The 16,434-nt window shown below is 35.0% G+C and overlaps 1 protein-coding gene across 9 annotated transcripts in view; it reads right to left on the bottom strand.

The window, feature by feature from the left end:
* Window positions 1-1,419: 1,419 nt before the first annotated feature.
* The window catches only part of NEK1 (NIMA related kinase 1), a 115,053-nt gene continuing 100,038 nt past the window's right edge, over window positions 1,420-16,434 (bottom strand). For all 9 annotated transcript variants that reach the window (XM_053658439.1, XM_053658442.1, XM_053658440.1 and 6 more), the window contains 4 exons: window positions 13,244-13,452; window positions 12,003-12,133; window positions 11,481-11,613; window positions 1,420-4,734 (listed from right to left, as the gene is read on the bottom strand). In XM_053658439.1, coding sequence (XP_053514414.1) covers window positions 4,721-4,734; window positions 11,481-11,613; window positions 12,003-12,133; window positions 13,244-13,452 — 487 coding nt within the window. In that variant the 3' untranslated portion in view covers window positions 1,420-4,720. The remainder of the gene's footprint in view (window positions 4,735-11,480; window positions 11,614-12,002; window positions 12,134-13,243; window positions 13,453-16,434) is intronic.

Below are 16,434 nucleotides of genomic sequence, written 5' to 3' on the forward strand. Positions count from 1 at the left end.
TACACCTATACAAGTATCTCTCAAGTTCATGTACGTAAGCCTGTGACTCTCTCATTAAATAAAAACATGACAAGGAGATGGACCATCCCTAATCTGTCTTGGTCATCTTTGAGGATCCAGAGTGTTCGGCAAATCAACGTGACACCCAAAATATTTACGTGTATAAAGTTACATTTACTATCAATGGCAGAGCAGAGAGTAGACTCGAGCTGGTCTGTACCATGGCTGTATCTGATTGTCCGTTAGCCCACTGACATGAACGGTCAGTGAGGGAGTGGAAGGCACTTAGAATGACCTCTCGGAACATCTGCGTTTGAGCCTAGCTTTGCCTCGGTCTTGTGTACATCACAGATGTTCTGAGCATCAGTTTCTTCTCTTATAAAAATGAGGATAATAATGAACTCCTTTGATCTCACAGGATTATGATAATTAAACCTATACATTTATGTAAAAGCTGGTAGTGCAAATTGCTAGGTATTATACAACTATTAAAATGTATCATTATTTTCTTGAATATCACATACAAAGTACACATGAGTTCTCTATCTTCAGTTCACACACATCTTCAACTACCAAACATATTTGAAACAAATGTACAACTTGTATAAGGAAAGAATATTATAACTTAAATGAAAAACTAATTGCAACCAAATGTTGTCAGGGATGTGGCGCAACTGGAACACTCACGCAGCACTACAGGGAGTGTGAATCAGGACCACCGCTGGGAAAACTGATCATCGCTGCCTACTAGGACTGAGCGTATGCATCTCTCACAACTCAAAACTTCCATTTTTAGGTGTCCATTCAACAGAAATTCATACATATGTTCACCAGAAGGTATGTAGAAGAGTGGTCACTACAGCTCTATTGAAAATATCGAAACTCTGGAACAGTGGAATGGATAAATAAATTGTGTAATGTTTTAATAACATAATATACCAATGAGAATGAACAAAGTAAACAAACTATACTCAGTGCAACAACATGGATGAATTTCAGACACAGTATTGGGCAAAAGGAACGAGATGCAAAAGAGAATGTACCATATGATTCCACTTTCACATAGTTCACAAAACAAGTCTACGATATTGGAAAGAAAGACAGAGGTTACTGGGAGAGGTAGAACAAAACGGGCCGTCTGGGAGACTAGAAATCTTTCCTTTCTTTATCCACATGCTGGCTACATGAGTATATTCCCTTTTGGAAAAATAATTGAGCTGAACAATTATGAATGGGCCCTGTTATAATGTTTTCACTTCAATAATGAGTTTACTTAAAAGGAGAAAAAAGTCAATGAAAGTTTTAAAGAGTAGACTAGATTCAGTGCTCTGCTGGCATACTGGCCTTCAGGGGGGAAAAGAAACCTTGATTTACAGTATTTGCCACATCCTACGCAGTAGATACTCTCACCAGGTATTTGCCACATCCTACGCAGTAGATACTCTCACCAGGTTTGACTTCAGGCTTGTAACAACCAGTTCATAAAAGTCTTGTATATTTAACAACGAAGATCTCACAAGTTGCAATGAGCCACTCCAGCACATCAAGAAGATAACAACAATGCTAAAATTCACTCTGGAAGTGATTTTTGCCTTATGGTAATTTTTTTTTTAATTTAGAAAACTGATTTGAGAGAGAGAGAGAGAGACATTGATCAGTTGTCTCTTCCCAACCCCAGATCGAACCTACCACCTAAAAGCTTCTGGTACACCAGACGATGCTCCAACTACGCCACACCAGCCAGGGTTAACTAATGTCATTTAACTCTGGATATGCTTTTGCCTTATAGTCCTCAAAAAAAAATTACTATATTATTATAAAAGTATCAGTGTATAAGAATAATAATATGTCTCATTCTTACAAGAATAAGATAGCTTCAAAATATATACAGCAAAGAAAGATGAAAGTACAAGAAAAAAAGCACAATACAATCATAATGGGATATTTTAGCCATTTCTAAGTAATTGATAGAAAATCAATAAAAAATCAATAGATAATAACAGATGAATTACATTAAATTAAAAGTTTACCCACTGGGTACATAGAACATTGATTTTACTTCCATAGAATGCATAGTCTTTTAGGCAAAAGCACAGCTCAACAAATTTCAATTATATGGTGGTATACAGGAAAAAAAGTCAGAAAAATATGGCCTGTGGGCCACACTCAGGCTACCATCGGTTTTTGACTTATAAAGTTTTCAATAAAATAAAGCTTTACTGGAATAAGTCATGATCATTTATGTATTGTCTATGGCTCTTTTTACACTATAATGGCAGAGATGAATAGTAGCAATTGAGACTTGTTGGCTCACAAAGCTTAAATTGTATGCTATGTAGCTCCTTAAAAAAACTGAAAAGAGGCCTGGCTGGTGTGGCTCAGTGGTTGGCTCAGTGCCGGCCTGCGAATCAAAGGGTCGCCAGTTCAATTCCTAGTCTAGGGCATATGCCTGGGTTCCTGGCCAGGTCCCCAGTGAGGGGCACACGAGAGGCAACCACACTTTTATGTTTCCTTCTCCTTCTCTCTTCCCCTCTCCAAAAAAATAAAGTAAATAAAATCTCTAAAAAAAACTGAAGAGAGAGTTAAGAAAGATTGCAGGATACAAGGTCAATATTAAAAGTAAAATTTTACATACTAATAAGAAATGATCACAAATAGAAAATTTTAACATATGATGTATAATAGCATCAAAAATTATGAAATACTGAGGGATACACTTGACAAAGAAGTTCAAGATTTGTGCACTGAAAACGATAAAACATTGCCGAGATATACACCATGACCAGGGACCCAAAGGAGCAACACTAGTAGAAGAAAATGTAGGGGAATCTTAGTTACTTTAGGTTTGGCAACAGTTCTTTAAACAGACTTCAAAAAATACAAATTCTGAAAGAAAAAATCAGATTTCACAGAATTGACAAACTTACTTTTAAAAGGACATTGTTGAAAAAATGGATAACTATCAGCACTGTGTTAAGACCTAGAACTTGCCCCTTGCTGGACATTATGCAAGTGCCTTCATTCGTATCACAACTCAACACCCCTGCCTGTTAAATGAAGACAGTACCTAATTGCCTTCATAGCCCATTCTGGCTCTACTATTCTATTAACCTATAAATGCTTCCACACGCCGCCTCCAACACTCGGAACACATCTTACTGACGAGTACAGCCCTCTTCCCCACGGACACAGACAACCCTTCCATGATAGCACTCCAGAGCCACGCACCTCCAACTGACTAAAGGTGACACAAACCCTATTTCTCATCCCTATTCTTGTATATGGGACATCTTTTGAATTGTGGCTAAACAACTTTCCTACTAGTAAACCTTTATTTGCTTTTCTAATAGTTGTGATAGGTTAAGACAAAAAAATACTCCCCCTCTCCAAATCATTCCCATCTTTTAGGATTATAGAGAATTAAATTATAGAATTAAAATATTCTTCTACTAAAAAAAAGAAAATCTTCACATAAAAGAAACAAAAGTATTCTTGGCTCTGTGTGAAAGAATTCTATTGAGAATAGTGCTAATAAATATATGACAACCAAGAGTGTACTTCAGGTAGACAGTAAAAATTTAATAGTAATATCACAAAATAAATGTATAAAAATCAAGTAGTTTTGGATGTTAGAAATAATACACATAGTAAATTCAGCACAGCACTGATGGTGCTGCCAGATATGATTTTATTGTTCTGATTATAGATTATGCCAATCAGGCTGCTCTGTACTCAAGTTTCAAAAAAAAATCTGCTTTTATTACTGAAAGCATCTGGACTTGAGACGACGCTAATGAAACTATGTAATGAGGCTGTGTGACTATCATCTTAATGATCTTCTCATAATGGGAATAAAAAAGGCAGACATTTCTCCCCTTTGGAATCACAGTTACCAAAACTGTCACAGTATCAAAATAAAAACGATTCCTTTCTCCTTTTTAATCTCAAATAAGCACATGTGCGAAAGAAAACATAAAGGAACAACTTTATGCTATATAGGTCAGTGTTAAAACTCAATTTTTAGATGTAATATTCCTGGTTCTCGTCATTAGAAAGAAACAACCGTAACTAACCATTTTTTTTGATATCAGGAAATAGAATTTCGCTATTCTTTCATAATCAAATTTTTCAATGATATCTAAGACTGTTTCTATAGACTTTTCACTGAGCTAGTTCAGGAAATACACTGGTTGAAAAAGGCCAGAAAATATAAACTTGAAGGCTAAAAATTCCATCTTCAAAATGTAAAGATTTAAGTAGAGCCCTTGACAAGGTTATCTGATACTTAATTGCTGGTCATAAAAAAAAGCAAACAGAAAAAAAGGGTCATAGTTAAATACTCAAATGAACCACCACAGGCAGGTCTTTCACAACCCATGTAATTCTTTCCACATACAGACATTTGCTGAAAGTAAAAGTTACCTTACTTCATGGTAAATCTTCTTCAAAACCATTAAGTCCAGTTCTGGATCAATGTCTCTTTGCTTTGGTTGGATGATTTAATAAAGTATACATTCTGCAGGAAGTAACTATAGAGCTCAACTGGATCTTAATCGAAAAATGTCATGTTTGTCCATCTTTTTCATGCAATCAGCATGCCCATCTTAAATCTGATATATCATTTATAAAAAATTGCTACATTCTCCACTGAAGCTTGTTATTCTGATGAGCCAAATTTAAATGCTTTTATACAGTTGAAGATTAAAGAATGTTCTGAGGATTACTCGTCATTATCTGTAGAAAAAAAGAAAAAAATTTAATTCATTTCACTTCAAATAAAACTGTATGCATCTAGTTGTAAAAAAATTCATACTTTTCATTGCTGCAGAAAAGAGCTTTAATGTAGTAGTAAATGTAGGTTTTATTATAATATCACATACTCAGTGTAAAATATTTAGACAATACAATGGAGAACAAAGTGGGTTACCATCTATAACCCAAAGACAACCTATGTTAATAATTTTATATGAATCTTTGCGGGTCTTTTCCTATGCATATACAAGTATCTTTTACAAAATTAAAAGAAAATGCAGTTTTGAGACCAGAGTATTTTCCCTTAAAACACACAATGAATGAAAAGATGGATACATAAGTAATAAAGCAAGACAGTAAAATGTTAATGGTAGAATATAGGTGGTGGGTATATGGGTGATAACTGGAAAGTTCTTTCAACATTTCCATATAATGACAATATTAGAATAACACATTGAAAGAGAGTGTTATAGCTATATTTCACGTCAATTTCAATGGCTGCACTGCATTTTATTTTATGGAAATGACATAATTAAGCATTTCTATTTATAGACATTTTGGTTATTTCCAATTTTTCTTTATTCTGAGAAAACATTGTTCAATGAATTAAACAGAGCACTTAATTTAATCTTAAATAACAACCACTATCTCCCACACTCTAGCAAAGGTGATTGTTCATTAAAATCCAAGTGCCATCTCAAATCACTGCACTGCTCGAAACCCTTCACTAGTGCGCCACTGCCTCCAGAGAGAATCTGTGCCCTTATGCAGAGTGCAAAGCCCTTCTTTATTTGGTTTTTTAAATATTCCTAGCCTTCTCTACTTTCATGGGCCATTTTCCCTAGGCATCACCACAAACTGTGCTTTAGTAACACTGAACTGCTAATAGTTCCCCCTAATGCAACATTTGCATTGCTCCGTGTGGAAGTACAGATACTGATTTGGGGGTAAATTCCCATTCATCTTTCAGAACCTAACTGATGTCCTCTTCCCTAGGAAGAATTACCCTGACACCTTTATTTCTTCCCATACAGCTGGTTTATTACCTTATGCAACATGCACTTTATTCCTTCTAACATTACAATGATCACTCCGTACTACAATTCAGTTATTTTTTTACAACTACAAAAAGTTTTCAAATAGTCAGGAAAGTAGAATAAAGTAATGAACACACATGTACCTAATTACCTAGAATTAATAAAAGTTAACTTGTGGCCATACTGGTTTAAATTATTTGTTAAGGAAAAACATTTCACAGATGGAATGTGTTCTTTTCCAATCTTATCGACCTCTCGTCCTCTCCAAGGACATTATCAGCGTCCTGAATCTGATGTATGTCCTCCCCTACCATGGTTTTTCATTTTTATCAGATATATGCACACCTAAACGAAATTGCTTTTAAGCATTATATAAATGATACTATGAACTTACTATTATTCTCCTGATGATATTTGTGGGCTTATCTATACTGATAGATGAAAGCTTAGCTCATTGTTTTAACTGCTGCATAGAATTTCATTACATAAACACAGTACAATACCTAAAATGAATGTGGAAAAATATGTGTATTTCCTGCTTAAGAAACTAGAAGTCTGTACTTATGCCTGTTACTTACACCATACCATATTATAAGAAAGAACCCCATGAAGTTCAAATACTGTAGAAACTGCTGATGATTATTTTTCAGCCCTATTTTATAAAATGGGGTTCAAGATCTCAATAAAGTCAGGAATCCGCAAGTTCCATATAGTGTTTTAATTTTATATTTTCAATTTGCTGATAATAAGAATAATCTTTTAATATTGTTGAAAAAAACATGTGCTTTATAATAATAAGTCACAACTAACAGACATTTTCAAGGACTAAGACTTGATTTTTTTTCACTGACATCTAAGGACTTAGATTCTTGGAGTCTAAAAAAAACCTTCCCCTTTAATGGGATTGACGTGTTATTCAAGTTTTAGGAGCACTGTATCACAGTCCCCTCTTTTTAAGAACATGGGAATCTTTTTCCTTTCTCTCAATACCAAAAATAGCTGTCCTCCAAGTAACTGACATGTTTTGTCTCTTGAACACTGTGACTCATGTGCTCAATTATGTTTCCTGCTTTTGCTAGAAAGATCAGGCCCAAATTTGTGATCTATTTTCACAAAACGTAGAGACCATTTAAACATAATTCTGTATTCTTACTTCAGTCTTAGCTTAATATTATATTGCTTGCATGCACTTGCCTGACACATTGACTTTCCCATATGCTTATTCTTAATTTAATTTTATCTTGTATTATATATTTTTAAATGCAATCTTTATTTTGGGGGGAATAGTATAAAATATAAATAAAAATTTATATTGTTAAATGTAAGCATCAACATTTTAAATCCTCAGTTTTAGTCCATAAATCATACACTTAAAGCAATAGAAGTTCTGGGCAAATATTCTAGAAATATGTTCTTGTTCAAAATAATCAGAATCAGTTTATATATTCATTTACTCCTTACTTCATGGTAAAATATTTGAAACAAAAAGACCACATATTATTTACCTTGATAACCCACTTCATTCACTAAGCTTGATTTTAAGTAACTTGGGAGCTTTTTCCAAAAAATTACACGCTCCCAGAATAAAAACTTGTACCAAGAAGGATAATTAAAAGAACCTGGTAGACAAGCTGTTTGGGAAATTCAGAAGAGAACTTTCAAGATATTTTGTGCAGTAAAATATCAATACATTAAAGTCTTACATTTTTCTTCCAAATGGTGTTCTTTTATAGTTCTTTAATATTTTTTGTAAAAAATATAATTTTTGGTAGATTCAGAAACTCTTCATCAGACCTTGATTTTTCTCTTCTAGTTTTTTCCCTAATGCAGGTGGTTCTTTTTTTAATTGTATTTTTTCCTGTTATGATTTAGACTCCTTCTACCTCCTCTCCCCACAAACACCACACTGCTATCCATGTCCATGAGTCCTTTTTATTTATTTTTTTGCTAAATCCCTCCACCTGCCTCCCCCTACCTGTCAGCCTGCTCTCTCTATATAAGGCTGTCTCTATTTTGCTTGTTAGTTCAGTTTGTTCATTAGATTCCACATATGAGTGAAACCACATATTTATCTTTCTCTAACTGACTTATTTCACTTAACATAATATTCTCCAGGTCCATCCATCCTGTTGCAAAGGGTACAATTTTCTTTTTTATGGCTGAGTAGTATTCCATTGTATATATGTCCCAAAGATTAAAAAAACATTATTTTAATTGTTACCATCTTGACTACTAAGGGAGCTAAAAGAAACCATAATGAATAATAAATGCAGCATTAATTACTGGCTTATGAAGAAGACTAGTCTATATTCAATGCATTACATGTTGCTAATGACTCTAACATTTTTTTTGACAGTTATTCTGTTAAGAAGAATAACAAAAATACAACAGCTTTTGATGTTATAATAGTATTCACTGTACCTGAAGATTTTCTAGTTTTGATTTATCAATAACTATTAGAGTTTTTACAAGACTTTTACTTTTGTTAAAGCAATTCGAAGAAACATCTTTTGCTGAGCTTTATAAAATGCATATAAAAGTTCAGGAAAAAATAGTCAATGTAAATAAGTCTACATAACTGTAAAGCTGCTCCCAAAATTTTAAAAAATTATTGAATTTTAAGACTTCTGCCAAGATGGAGGCATAGGTGGAAACACTCTGCCTTCTCTCACAACCAAGTTTAAAAACAACAAAGTTTTAGCAACAAAAACGCAGCCAAACCACAGAAAATTGAACTATATGAAAGTCTGACAACAACGAACCCTTCAGCCAAACCGGTAAGAGGGGCAGAGCCAGCAGCAGAGCAGGGTCAGGCTGGAAAGATCCATTGGACTGACCAGAGTACGACCCAGGCGGGCAGGCAGTGGGCGGATCCCAGGTGTGGAGTAGTGGGTGGACCCACTGAGGGCTGACTGAGGTCACACATTTGCACGCAGATAACTGGAGAAGGAGTGTGCAGTGAGACTGAGACAGACCGTGCAGGCCCCAGTGGAGAGGGGACCGCCACTGTCCCTCTCTGACCCCGCCCCCGCATACAGCATCACAACCAGTGACCTGGGTGGCCCCGCCCTGGTGAACAACTAAGGCTCCGCTCCTCATACCTAACAGGTGTGAAGAGAGCAGAACATTATGGCTCAAGAAGAACAGCTCAAAGCCCCAGAGCCAATAACTCTAAGTGATGAAGAAATAGCCAAACTTTCAGATGCACAGTTCAAAACACTGGTGATCAGGATGCTCACAGAACTGCTTGATTTTAGTCACAAATTAGAGGAACAAATGAAGACTAAACTAATTGAAATTAAGGGAAATGCACAGGAAACCAATAGTTATGGAAAGGAAACTGGGACTCAAATCAAAGGAGTGGACCAAAAGGAGGGAAAAAATAACCAAACAGAAAAATATGAAGAAAAAAGAATTCAAAAAAATGAGGAGAGGCTTAGGAACCTCCAGGAAATCTTTAAATGTTCCAAAATCCAAATTATAGGGATACCAGAATGGGGAAAGGAACAGCCACGAGTGGAAAATTTATTTGAACAAATAATTAAGGAGAACTTTCCCAATCTGGCAAAGGAAACAGACTTCCAGGAAATCCAGGAAGCTCAGAGAGTCCCAAAGAAGTTGGATCCAAGAAGAAACACACCCAGGCACATCATCATTACATTAGCCAAGATTAAAATGTGAAGGAGAGAATTCTAGAAGCAGCAAGGGATAAGGGGACAGTCACCTACAAAGGAGTTCCCATCAGACTGTCAGCTGATTTCTCAAAAGAGACCTTACAGGTGAGAAGGGGCTGGAAAGAAGTATTTCAAGTCATAAAATCCAAAGACCTACAACCAAGATTGCTCTATCCAGCAAAGCTTTCATTTAGAATGGAAGGGCAGATAAAGTGCTTCTCAGATAAGATCAAATTCAAGGAGTTCATCATCTCCAAGCCCTTACTATATGAAATGTTAACGGGACTTACCTAAGAAAAAGAAGATAAAAAAGATGAACAGTGAAAGGACAGCAAACTCACAGTTATCAACAACCACAACTAAAACAAAAGCAAATTAAGAGGACAGCTAGATCAGGAGTGAACCATAGAAATGAAGATCACATGGAGGGTTAGCAACAGGGGAGTGGGAGGAGGAGAAGGGGGGAGAAGGTACAGAAAATAAGTAGCATAGATGGTAGGTAGAAAATAGATAGGGGGAGGGCAAGAATAGTATGGGAAATATAGAATCTAAAGAACTTGAGACATGTGGTCATAAACTAAAGGGGGGAATGGTGGGGGAGGGGGTGTGGGGTGTGCAGGGTGGAGGGGAATGAAGGGGGGAAACAGCAACTGTAATGGCATAATCAATAAAATATATTGAAAAAAATTATTGAATTTCCTTTTAGCAAACATTTTTCATGAGTCAAAATATCATATATTTTTACAAAAAGCCTTGCTCTGAAACCCTCGAGCCAAATACAAACAGCTATTTCTACGAACACTAACTCCAGGTATTCACCGTCTCATGCCCAAACGCACCTATAGTTCCAAGACATACCTTCCAAGCTGGGCACTCTCCAGACCACCAGAGCACTGAGGCCAGACTGAACTTTATAAAACATCTCATTCATTGTGTCAGTTCTTTCACTCAAGAATCCTCACTGATTTCCTGTGTATTTTACACACTTCAGTTTGGAATGACAAAGACTATTCTCAATAAGAAGCTTCTAATGCGGTCAATTTAATCTTAATACATATTAGTTCCTGGTTCATTCTGTTTTCTCCACAAGTTGTCCCCCTGTATTTCCTTCCATTTTTGGCCGTCCAACCTCCCCTTCTCTAATACCTACTGCACTAAAAAGTATTTAAGGTGAGCATTTTTATATATAGTTTTAAACTCTCCTTCATGTATTTATGTCTCATCTACCAAGGAAACTGTTATCAAAGATTACATGTGACCAAAGATTAGGTCTTTAATGCCCAGAGTAATGAAGTGCTAGGCACATAAGAAGCACACAATAAATACTTTGAAAACCACTCACAGCACCTTAGATTAGAGATCACCTCTCTATTTTTACAGCAAAGAAACGGAAACTTAAGACAAAATAAATCACTCGATGTCTCATTATCAGTCAGGACTGTAACACTGGTGTCTTGGTTCCATGTTTAGCACTCCTGACAATATTTAAGGAGAAATCATTTTTAACTAGAACAACTTTTAATTAAAAAGTCCTAACATATTTTGAGTGACTCTATAGGTCAATATTTTCCAAATATAAAAATGGGTTACATTCACATCACTATCGATGAACTCTACTTACTCCGGAAGAGATTACAGTTCGTATTTAGGAGAAACTTTATATACTACTGAAGCATACATGCCTAAAAGTTTAACACTATATCCTTGATAAGAAAGTATTATAACTTCTAGAGCTGTCCAACAGGGAGACTTAAAAATAACCTCATTCAAATACTACTTATAAATTAAATGAAACTACAGACTGAAAGGATATAAGGCAATAAAAGCATATCAGTATATGCCAGAACCAGTAAAAGTATATGACACAACTAATTTAATAATTGCTTAAAAGTGCACTAGGTGTGGTTCCAGTACAGATTTCACCAAAACACACGTGATACAAGCTCATCAGTTTACATTTGTCATTTTGGTTTTTTTGCATGTTTCTTTAAAGTATAAAGATGTGAGGAAATCTTACCTTCTTGGTAGGCCCCATCTGCCATAACTAAATGAAGAATCTTGGCATAAAGATGCTGATGTTCTTTTCCCAAAATATTTTGAGCTATGGTTGAACAAATCTCAATATTTTCATCTTCATCTTCATGAATAGCCTATACCATATTTACAAATATAAAGTAATATTTGAATGTCATCTTTCTCTAATAAAGACTTTGTCAATTATTTATAATAAATCTACTTACCAATAAAAATCACTGACACTCACAAGTAATTTCAAACAGAGAATATCTCAAAATTAAATGGTTTTTTTAAAGATTTTATTTATTTATCTTCAGAGGGGAAGGGAAGGAGAGAGGGAGGGAAATATCAATGTGTGGTTGCCTCTCATGCATCCCCTATTGGGAACTGGCCTGCAACCCAGGCATGTGCCCCAACTGGGAATTGAACCACGATCATCTGGTTCACAGGCCTGCGCTCAATCCACTGAGCTAAACTAGCCAGGGCCTTCAAAATTAAGTGTTTTAACTGACATTACACTTACCTTTATTTTCTCATAAACTTCAAAGAACTTTTCAAAGCCTATTTCCTGCTCCAGGTGGAGTCTCAGCTCCTCCAAATGGTTAAAAACACTGTCATATTCACACTCACTAGTTATCTCACCGTCACTGTTATCTAAAAAACATTACAAAATAAGATCATGTATGATTAAAAACACTGCATAATCATTACCGTAAAAGACTAAAATTCTATAAGTAAATAATGTCATTGAAATACACTACTTTGTACTTTACTTTTTATTTTTTTAATTTTTAAAAATTTATTTATTTTAATTGTTGGTCAATTTTTAAAATTTTATTTATTTTAATTGTTGTTCAAATATACTTTGTACTTTAAATAAAAAGTTTTTGTCATTATACGTGCTATTTATGCAGGTAATTAATGTATATATAAATCTGTCTTAATAAGAATGTTACTCTGAAAATCTTTTCTTTTATAGACATAAACAGTAAACCAGGTTAGAATAAAAACTTTCTGAGCATTGTCATCAAATTTAGTAAAAAAAATTTAAAAAGCACACCCACATGTTCTGCATCAAGGTAACCAACCGTAACAACTATTTTTTAAAAGTAGGTATTAAACAGGGGGCAAAACATAAAAAAAGCATACAGAAGGCAGACAACCTAATATACACACCATAAAACTTTAGTCAAGTACCTAAAGAGCATTATAAATGCTCTATATGTTTTATGTCAAGTATACGCCAAAGATACTTTGAAAAATACTAGGAAAAGACATAATTACTGAAGAGGCATTCCTTTTCACACTGAACTCCTTTTTCCAAATAAAGTTGCTGAAATACACAAATTTTCTTTGAAGAAAGAAACAGTTTCTAAACCAAAGTTTTAAAAACTATTTTTAGTATTCACACACTTCTGGTTAACCAATGTACAAAGGTGCTCTCTGTAAAACATAAAATGCTAACAAAACTAAGTTGCTATCTTTATTACTAAAAAATAGGAAATGAATATTATTATTCTGTCAAGAAGCAGAATAAAAATGCTTCAAAGACATTTTCACAATTTAATGGGAAAAATGGAACAATTGGTATGTGCATTTGTGTGAAAAGAAAAAGAATGAATAAAAAGTTAGGATAAAGAAGCATGCTTTAGTTCTCTTTAAAATCGGACATGGTTCATATCAGGTACCAGAAAAACATACTCCACCTGAAACACCTGTGCACACTGAAAAAGGAAAGGGCCCACCACGATCACAATCACGCACCCGAGTGCCACTCTTCATTGAGGGCGCTTTCGCTGCTGGGGTTGTCGTCCTCCTCTGCCGCATCCGTCCCATTTCCAGTCTGCTCTATGTCACTGTTCTTTAAAACCGACTCCTCCTCCTCACTGTATTCTTCCCCCGGTTCCTCCCTAAGCAACTGCTCCATAGAGGCTTGTAGCTCTTGTAAATCTGTGTCGGTTTCCTCAAACACACTAAAAAGTAAAAAATTAAACTTTAAAAGTACTAATATTGGATAAAAAGAAATTTGAAAAAAACCTACAGTTTTTTTTTTTAATTTTATTTCTTTTTAGAGAGGGGGGAGGGAGGTAGAAAGCGAGGAAGAGAAATATCAATGTGAAAGAGAAACACTGATTGGTTGCCCCTTGCATGAGCCCTGTGAAGGGACTGAATGTGCAACCCAGGCATGTGCCTTGACTGGGAATCGAACTGGTAACATTTTGTTTTGTGGGATGACGCCCAGGTGAGCCACACCAGTCATGGCAAAAAACCCTACAGTTTTTAACAAAAGAAATAAGAATTAATACAACTGATAAATAAAGTACATGATACATAGTCTAGAATACATAAGTGAGAAAATGACTTGTTTAAAATGGTCATGAGGCCCTGACTAGTAGCTCAGTTGGTTGTAGTGTTGTCCCTTTACGCTAAGGTTACAGGTTTGATCCCCAGTCAGAGCACATACAGGAAACCACCAATGGATGCATAAATAAGTGGAACAGTAAATCAGTGTGTCTCTCTCCTCCCTCTCTCAAATCAATAAAAAATAAAATAAAATAAAATGGGTCTTGATTTGCCAAATGAAATCATGTAACTTTCAATACTACTTATTGCTTAAATTTTGAAAGAAAATGTCAGTATTTTAAGAAGATAGTCTAAAGAGGTTTTTCACTTGTTTTCTAAAACAAATAATATTCAAATATTTTGCTTTTATGCAATTTTGAAACTCAGCAAAATCTTGCTGTATAACACTCTATACAGAACACTTTCCATATAAACTCCCACCGGGCATTTGACCTCTTGGATTGGAAATACTTAGGGAAATTATATGTTCATGTTAATAGGATGTTAATCTATTGAATAAAATGGTCACTCAAAATCTTATCTTTAGATGCTTATTCTTTAAAATATTTCTGAAGCTGTCACTGGTGTGGCTGAGCTGGCTGGGTATTATCCCACAAAGTGAAACACTGTGGGTTCAACTCCTGGTCAGGGCACATGCCTGAGCTGTAGGTTTGATCCCTAGTAGGTGAGCATATGAGAGGTAATCAATTGATGTTTCTCTCCCCTTTTCTCCCTCCTTTCCCCCTCTCTCTAAAAATAAATAAAATCTTAAAACAAAGAAAATATTTCTAATGTACATAATAAGTAGCCATTACCATAATTATAACACACTAACCATAATAATCTTATCTAAGGAATCTTGTTTCCAAGAAATTCCTCAGCATATTAATTCTATTTTCATGGACTTATAAATGCTGAAATAAACTAATTTATGTAAATAACATTTTATATTTATATAGTATTTGTTTAGTTTTATCCTATTCTTCAAATTTTATTTCTGCAAAACTCACTTTAGAGCCATGGAACTGTGAATTTAAGTGTTACAATGACTTACTCAAAGGCACCCAGTCGATAAATGACAAATACAGGACTGAAATCTAGGTCTTCTGAGAATTCTACAATAAATACCCCAAAATGTACTCACAATGTTATCTCTCTTACAATTTGCTTCTTTCTCTTAAAGTGACATGCAAATAGAAAAATTTGCTAAACCAAATCCAAGGGCTGGTAAAGACCTTTCCTAAAGTTTATTCTCCAATGAAATAGACAAATGTTTACTGAAGAACTAGAATTTCAACAATATTATGTGAGACAGTGAATAAAATTTCTATTAATAAAAAAGTAATCTTTTAATATAGAAATATCTTTACTTTGTTACTTATGTGTACAAACTCCTATGCTTTGACTTTGTAGAACCTGTAGAAAAGCAAAGCATCTATGAGAAAGAGAGAATGTGTAATGTTTTGGACCATCCTACCAGTAGCGTTTAAGTTACTTTAATCACAGAACAAACATACCAGGCACAACTGCTATGTACCATTACTACAGTGACTGGACAGTGACCATTGATCAAATCTTATTTTAAGCAGGGCCGCTAAGTCTACAATTGTGAGGAAAATATGAGAAGATTAAGATCTCTTATGAAGTGAACATTCAAAAAAATTGTCTCAGGTACTTTAAAACCTTATCCCAAATTCACTTTTTAACTAAGCTTTCATGTTGAACTATCTTGATTATTTGGATCAAAAAATTTTTTTCCACAAAGGAAATATCAAGTGAAATTTTCCTATATAGACATGGAATAACTTATTTTCAAAAATCATTTAGTTTTCAAATTTAAAAAATCATGTTAAAGTCTTCTCATTTAAATTTTAAAATAAACTGTAATCAACCGGTGACTGAAAGGACAGAAGCCACACACAGGCTACAGCCACTCAGATGAAAACTGATGACTTTATATAAAAACCGAGGAAGAAACTGTAACCTGGCACTTTGTCAACCATAAAGGTGCCGAAGTGTAGTGTTCGCCTACAGGCTTAATGAAAAGACAGTTAAAATGCTACTGACCACAGCTAAGTAGAAGGAAAAAAGGTAACTTTTCCTCTGAATTTTGAGGGCACCAGCAAAATTCTACAGAACTCTATGAAAAACAAAAATAGAGGGCAACATTTAAAAGATAAAACTTGCTCAGAAACTTAAGAAGTAATGAGGCTTAAGAATAACAAAGAGAGAAAATGAGATGTAGCAAATGAAGTAGCCCTGGCTCAAGTATTACAGGGGAAAATGGCGAGACTGGTACGATACATTCAATAAGATCAAAGCACAAGTTATTTCTATTGAATGGAAGAAGTGAAAAGGGGAAAATTAAGTGAAACGATCAGAAAATAAATCACACAAGTTTTAATGTTTTGTAATATATTTCCTGGTGACTTAAATACACTGCCCCTTCTCCAACACTTCAGTCCAGGGTACTCTGGTTCTAGTCCCCCAGAGTCTGCACCTTTGTCCGAGGGGCTGAGAGTCTGCCTGGTGTCAGAGGACGCGGAGCGGGGTTACTGCGTAAGGGCATTACTCCCAACCCTCTCAGAAGACTTGGTTAAATCACCCTCCTA

This window comes from Artibeus jamaicensis, unplaced genomic scaffold (assembly GCF_021234435.1).
Source record: "Artibeus jamaicensis isolate MK-2021 breed Jamaican fruit bat unplaced genomic scaffold, CSHL_Jam_final scaffold_537, whole genome shotgun sequence".
Classification (NCBI taxonomy): Eukaryota; Metazoa; Chordata; class Mammalia; order Chiroptera; family Phyllostomidae; genus Artibeus; species Artibeus jamaicensis.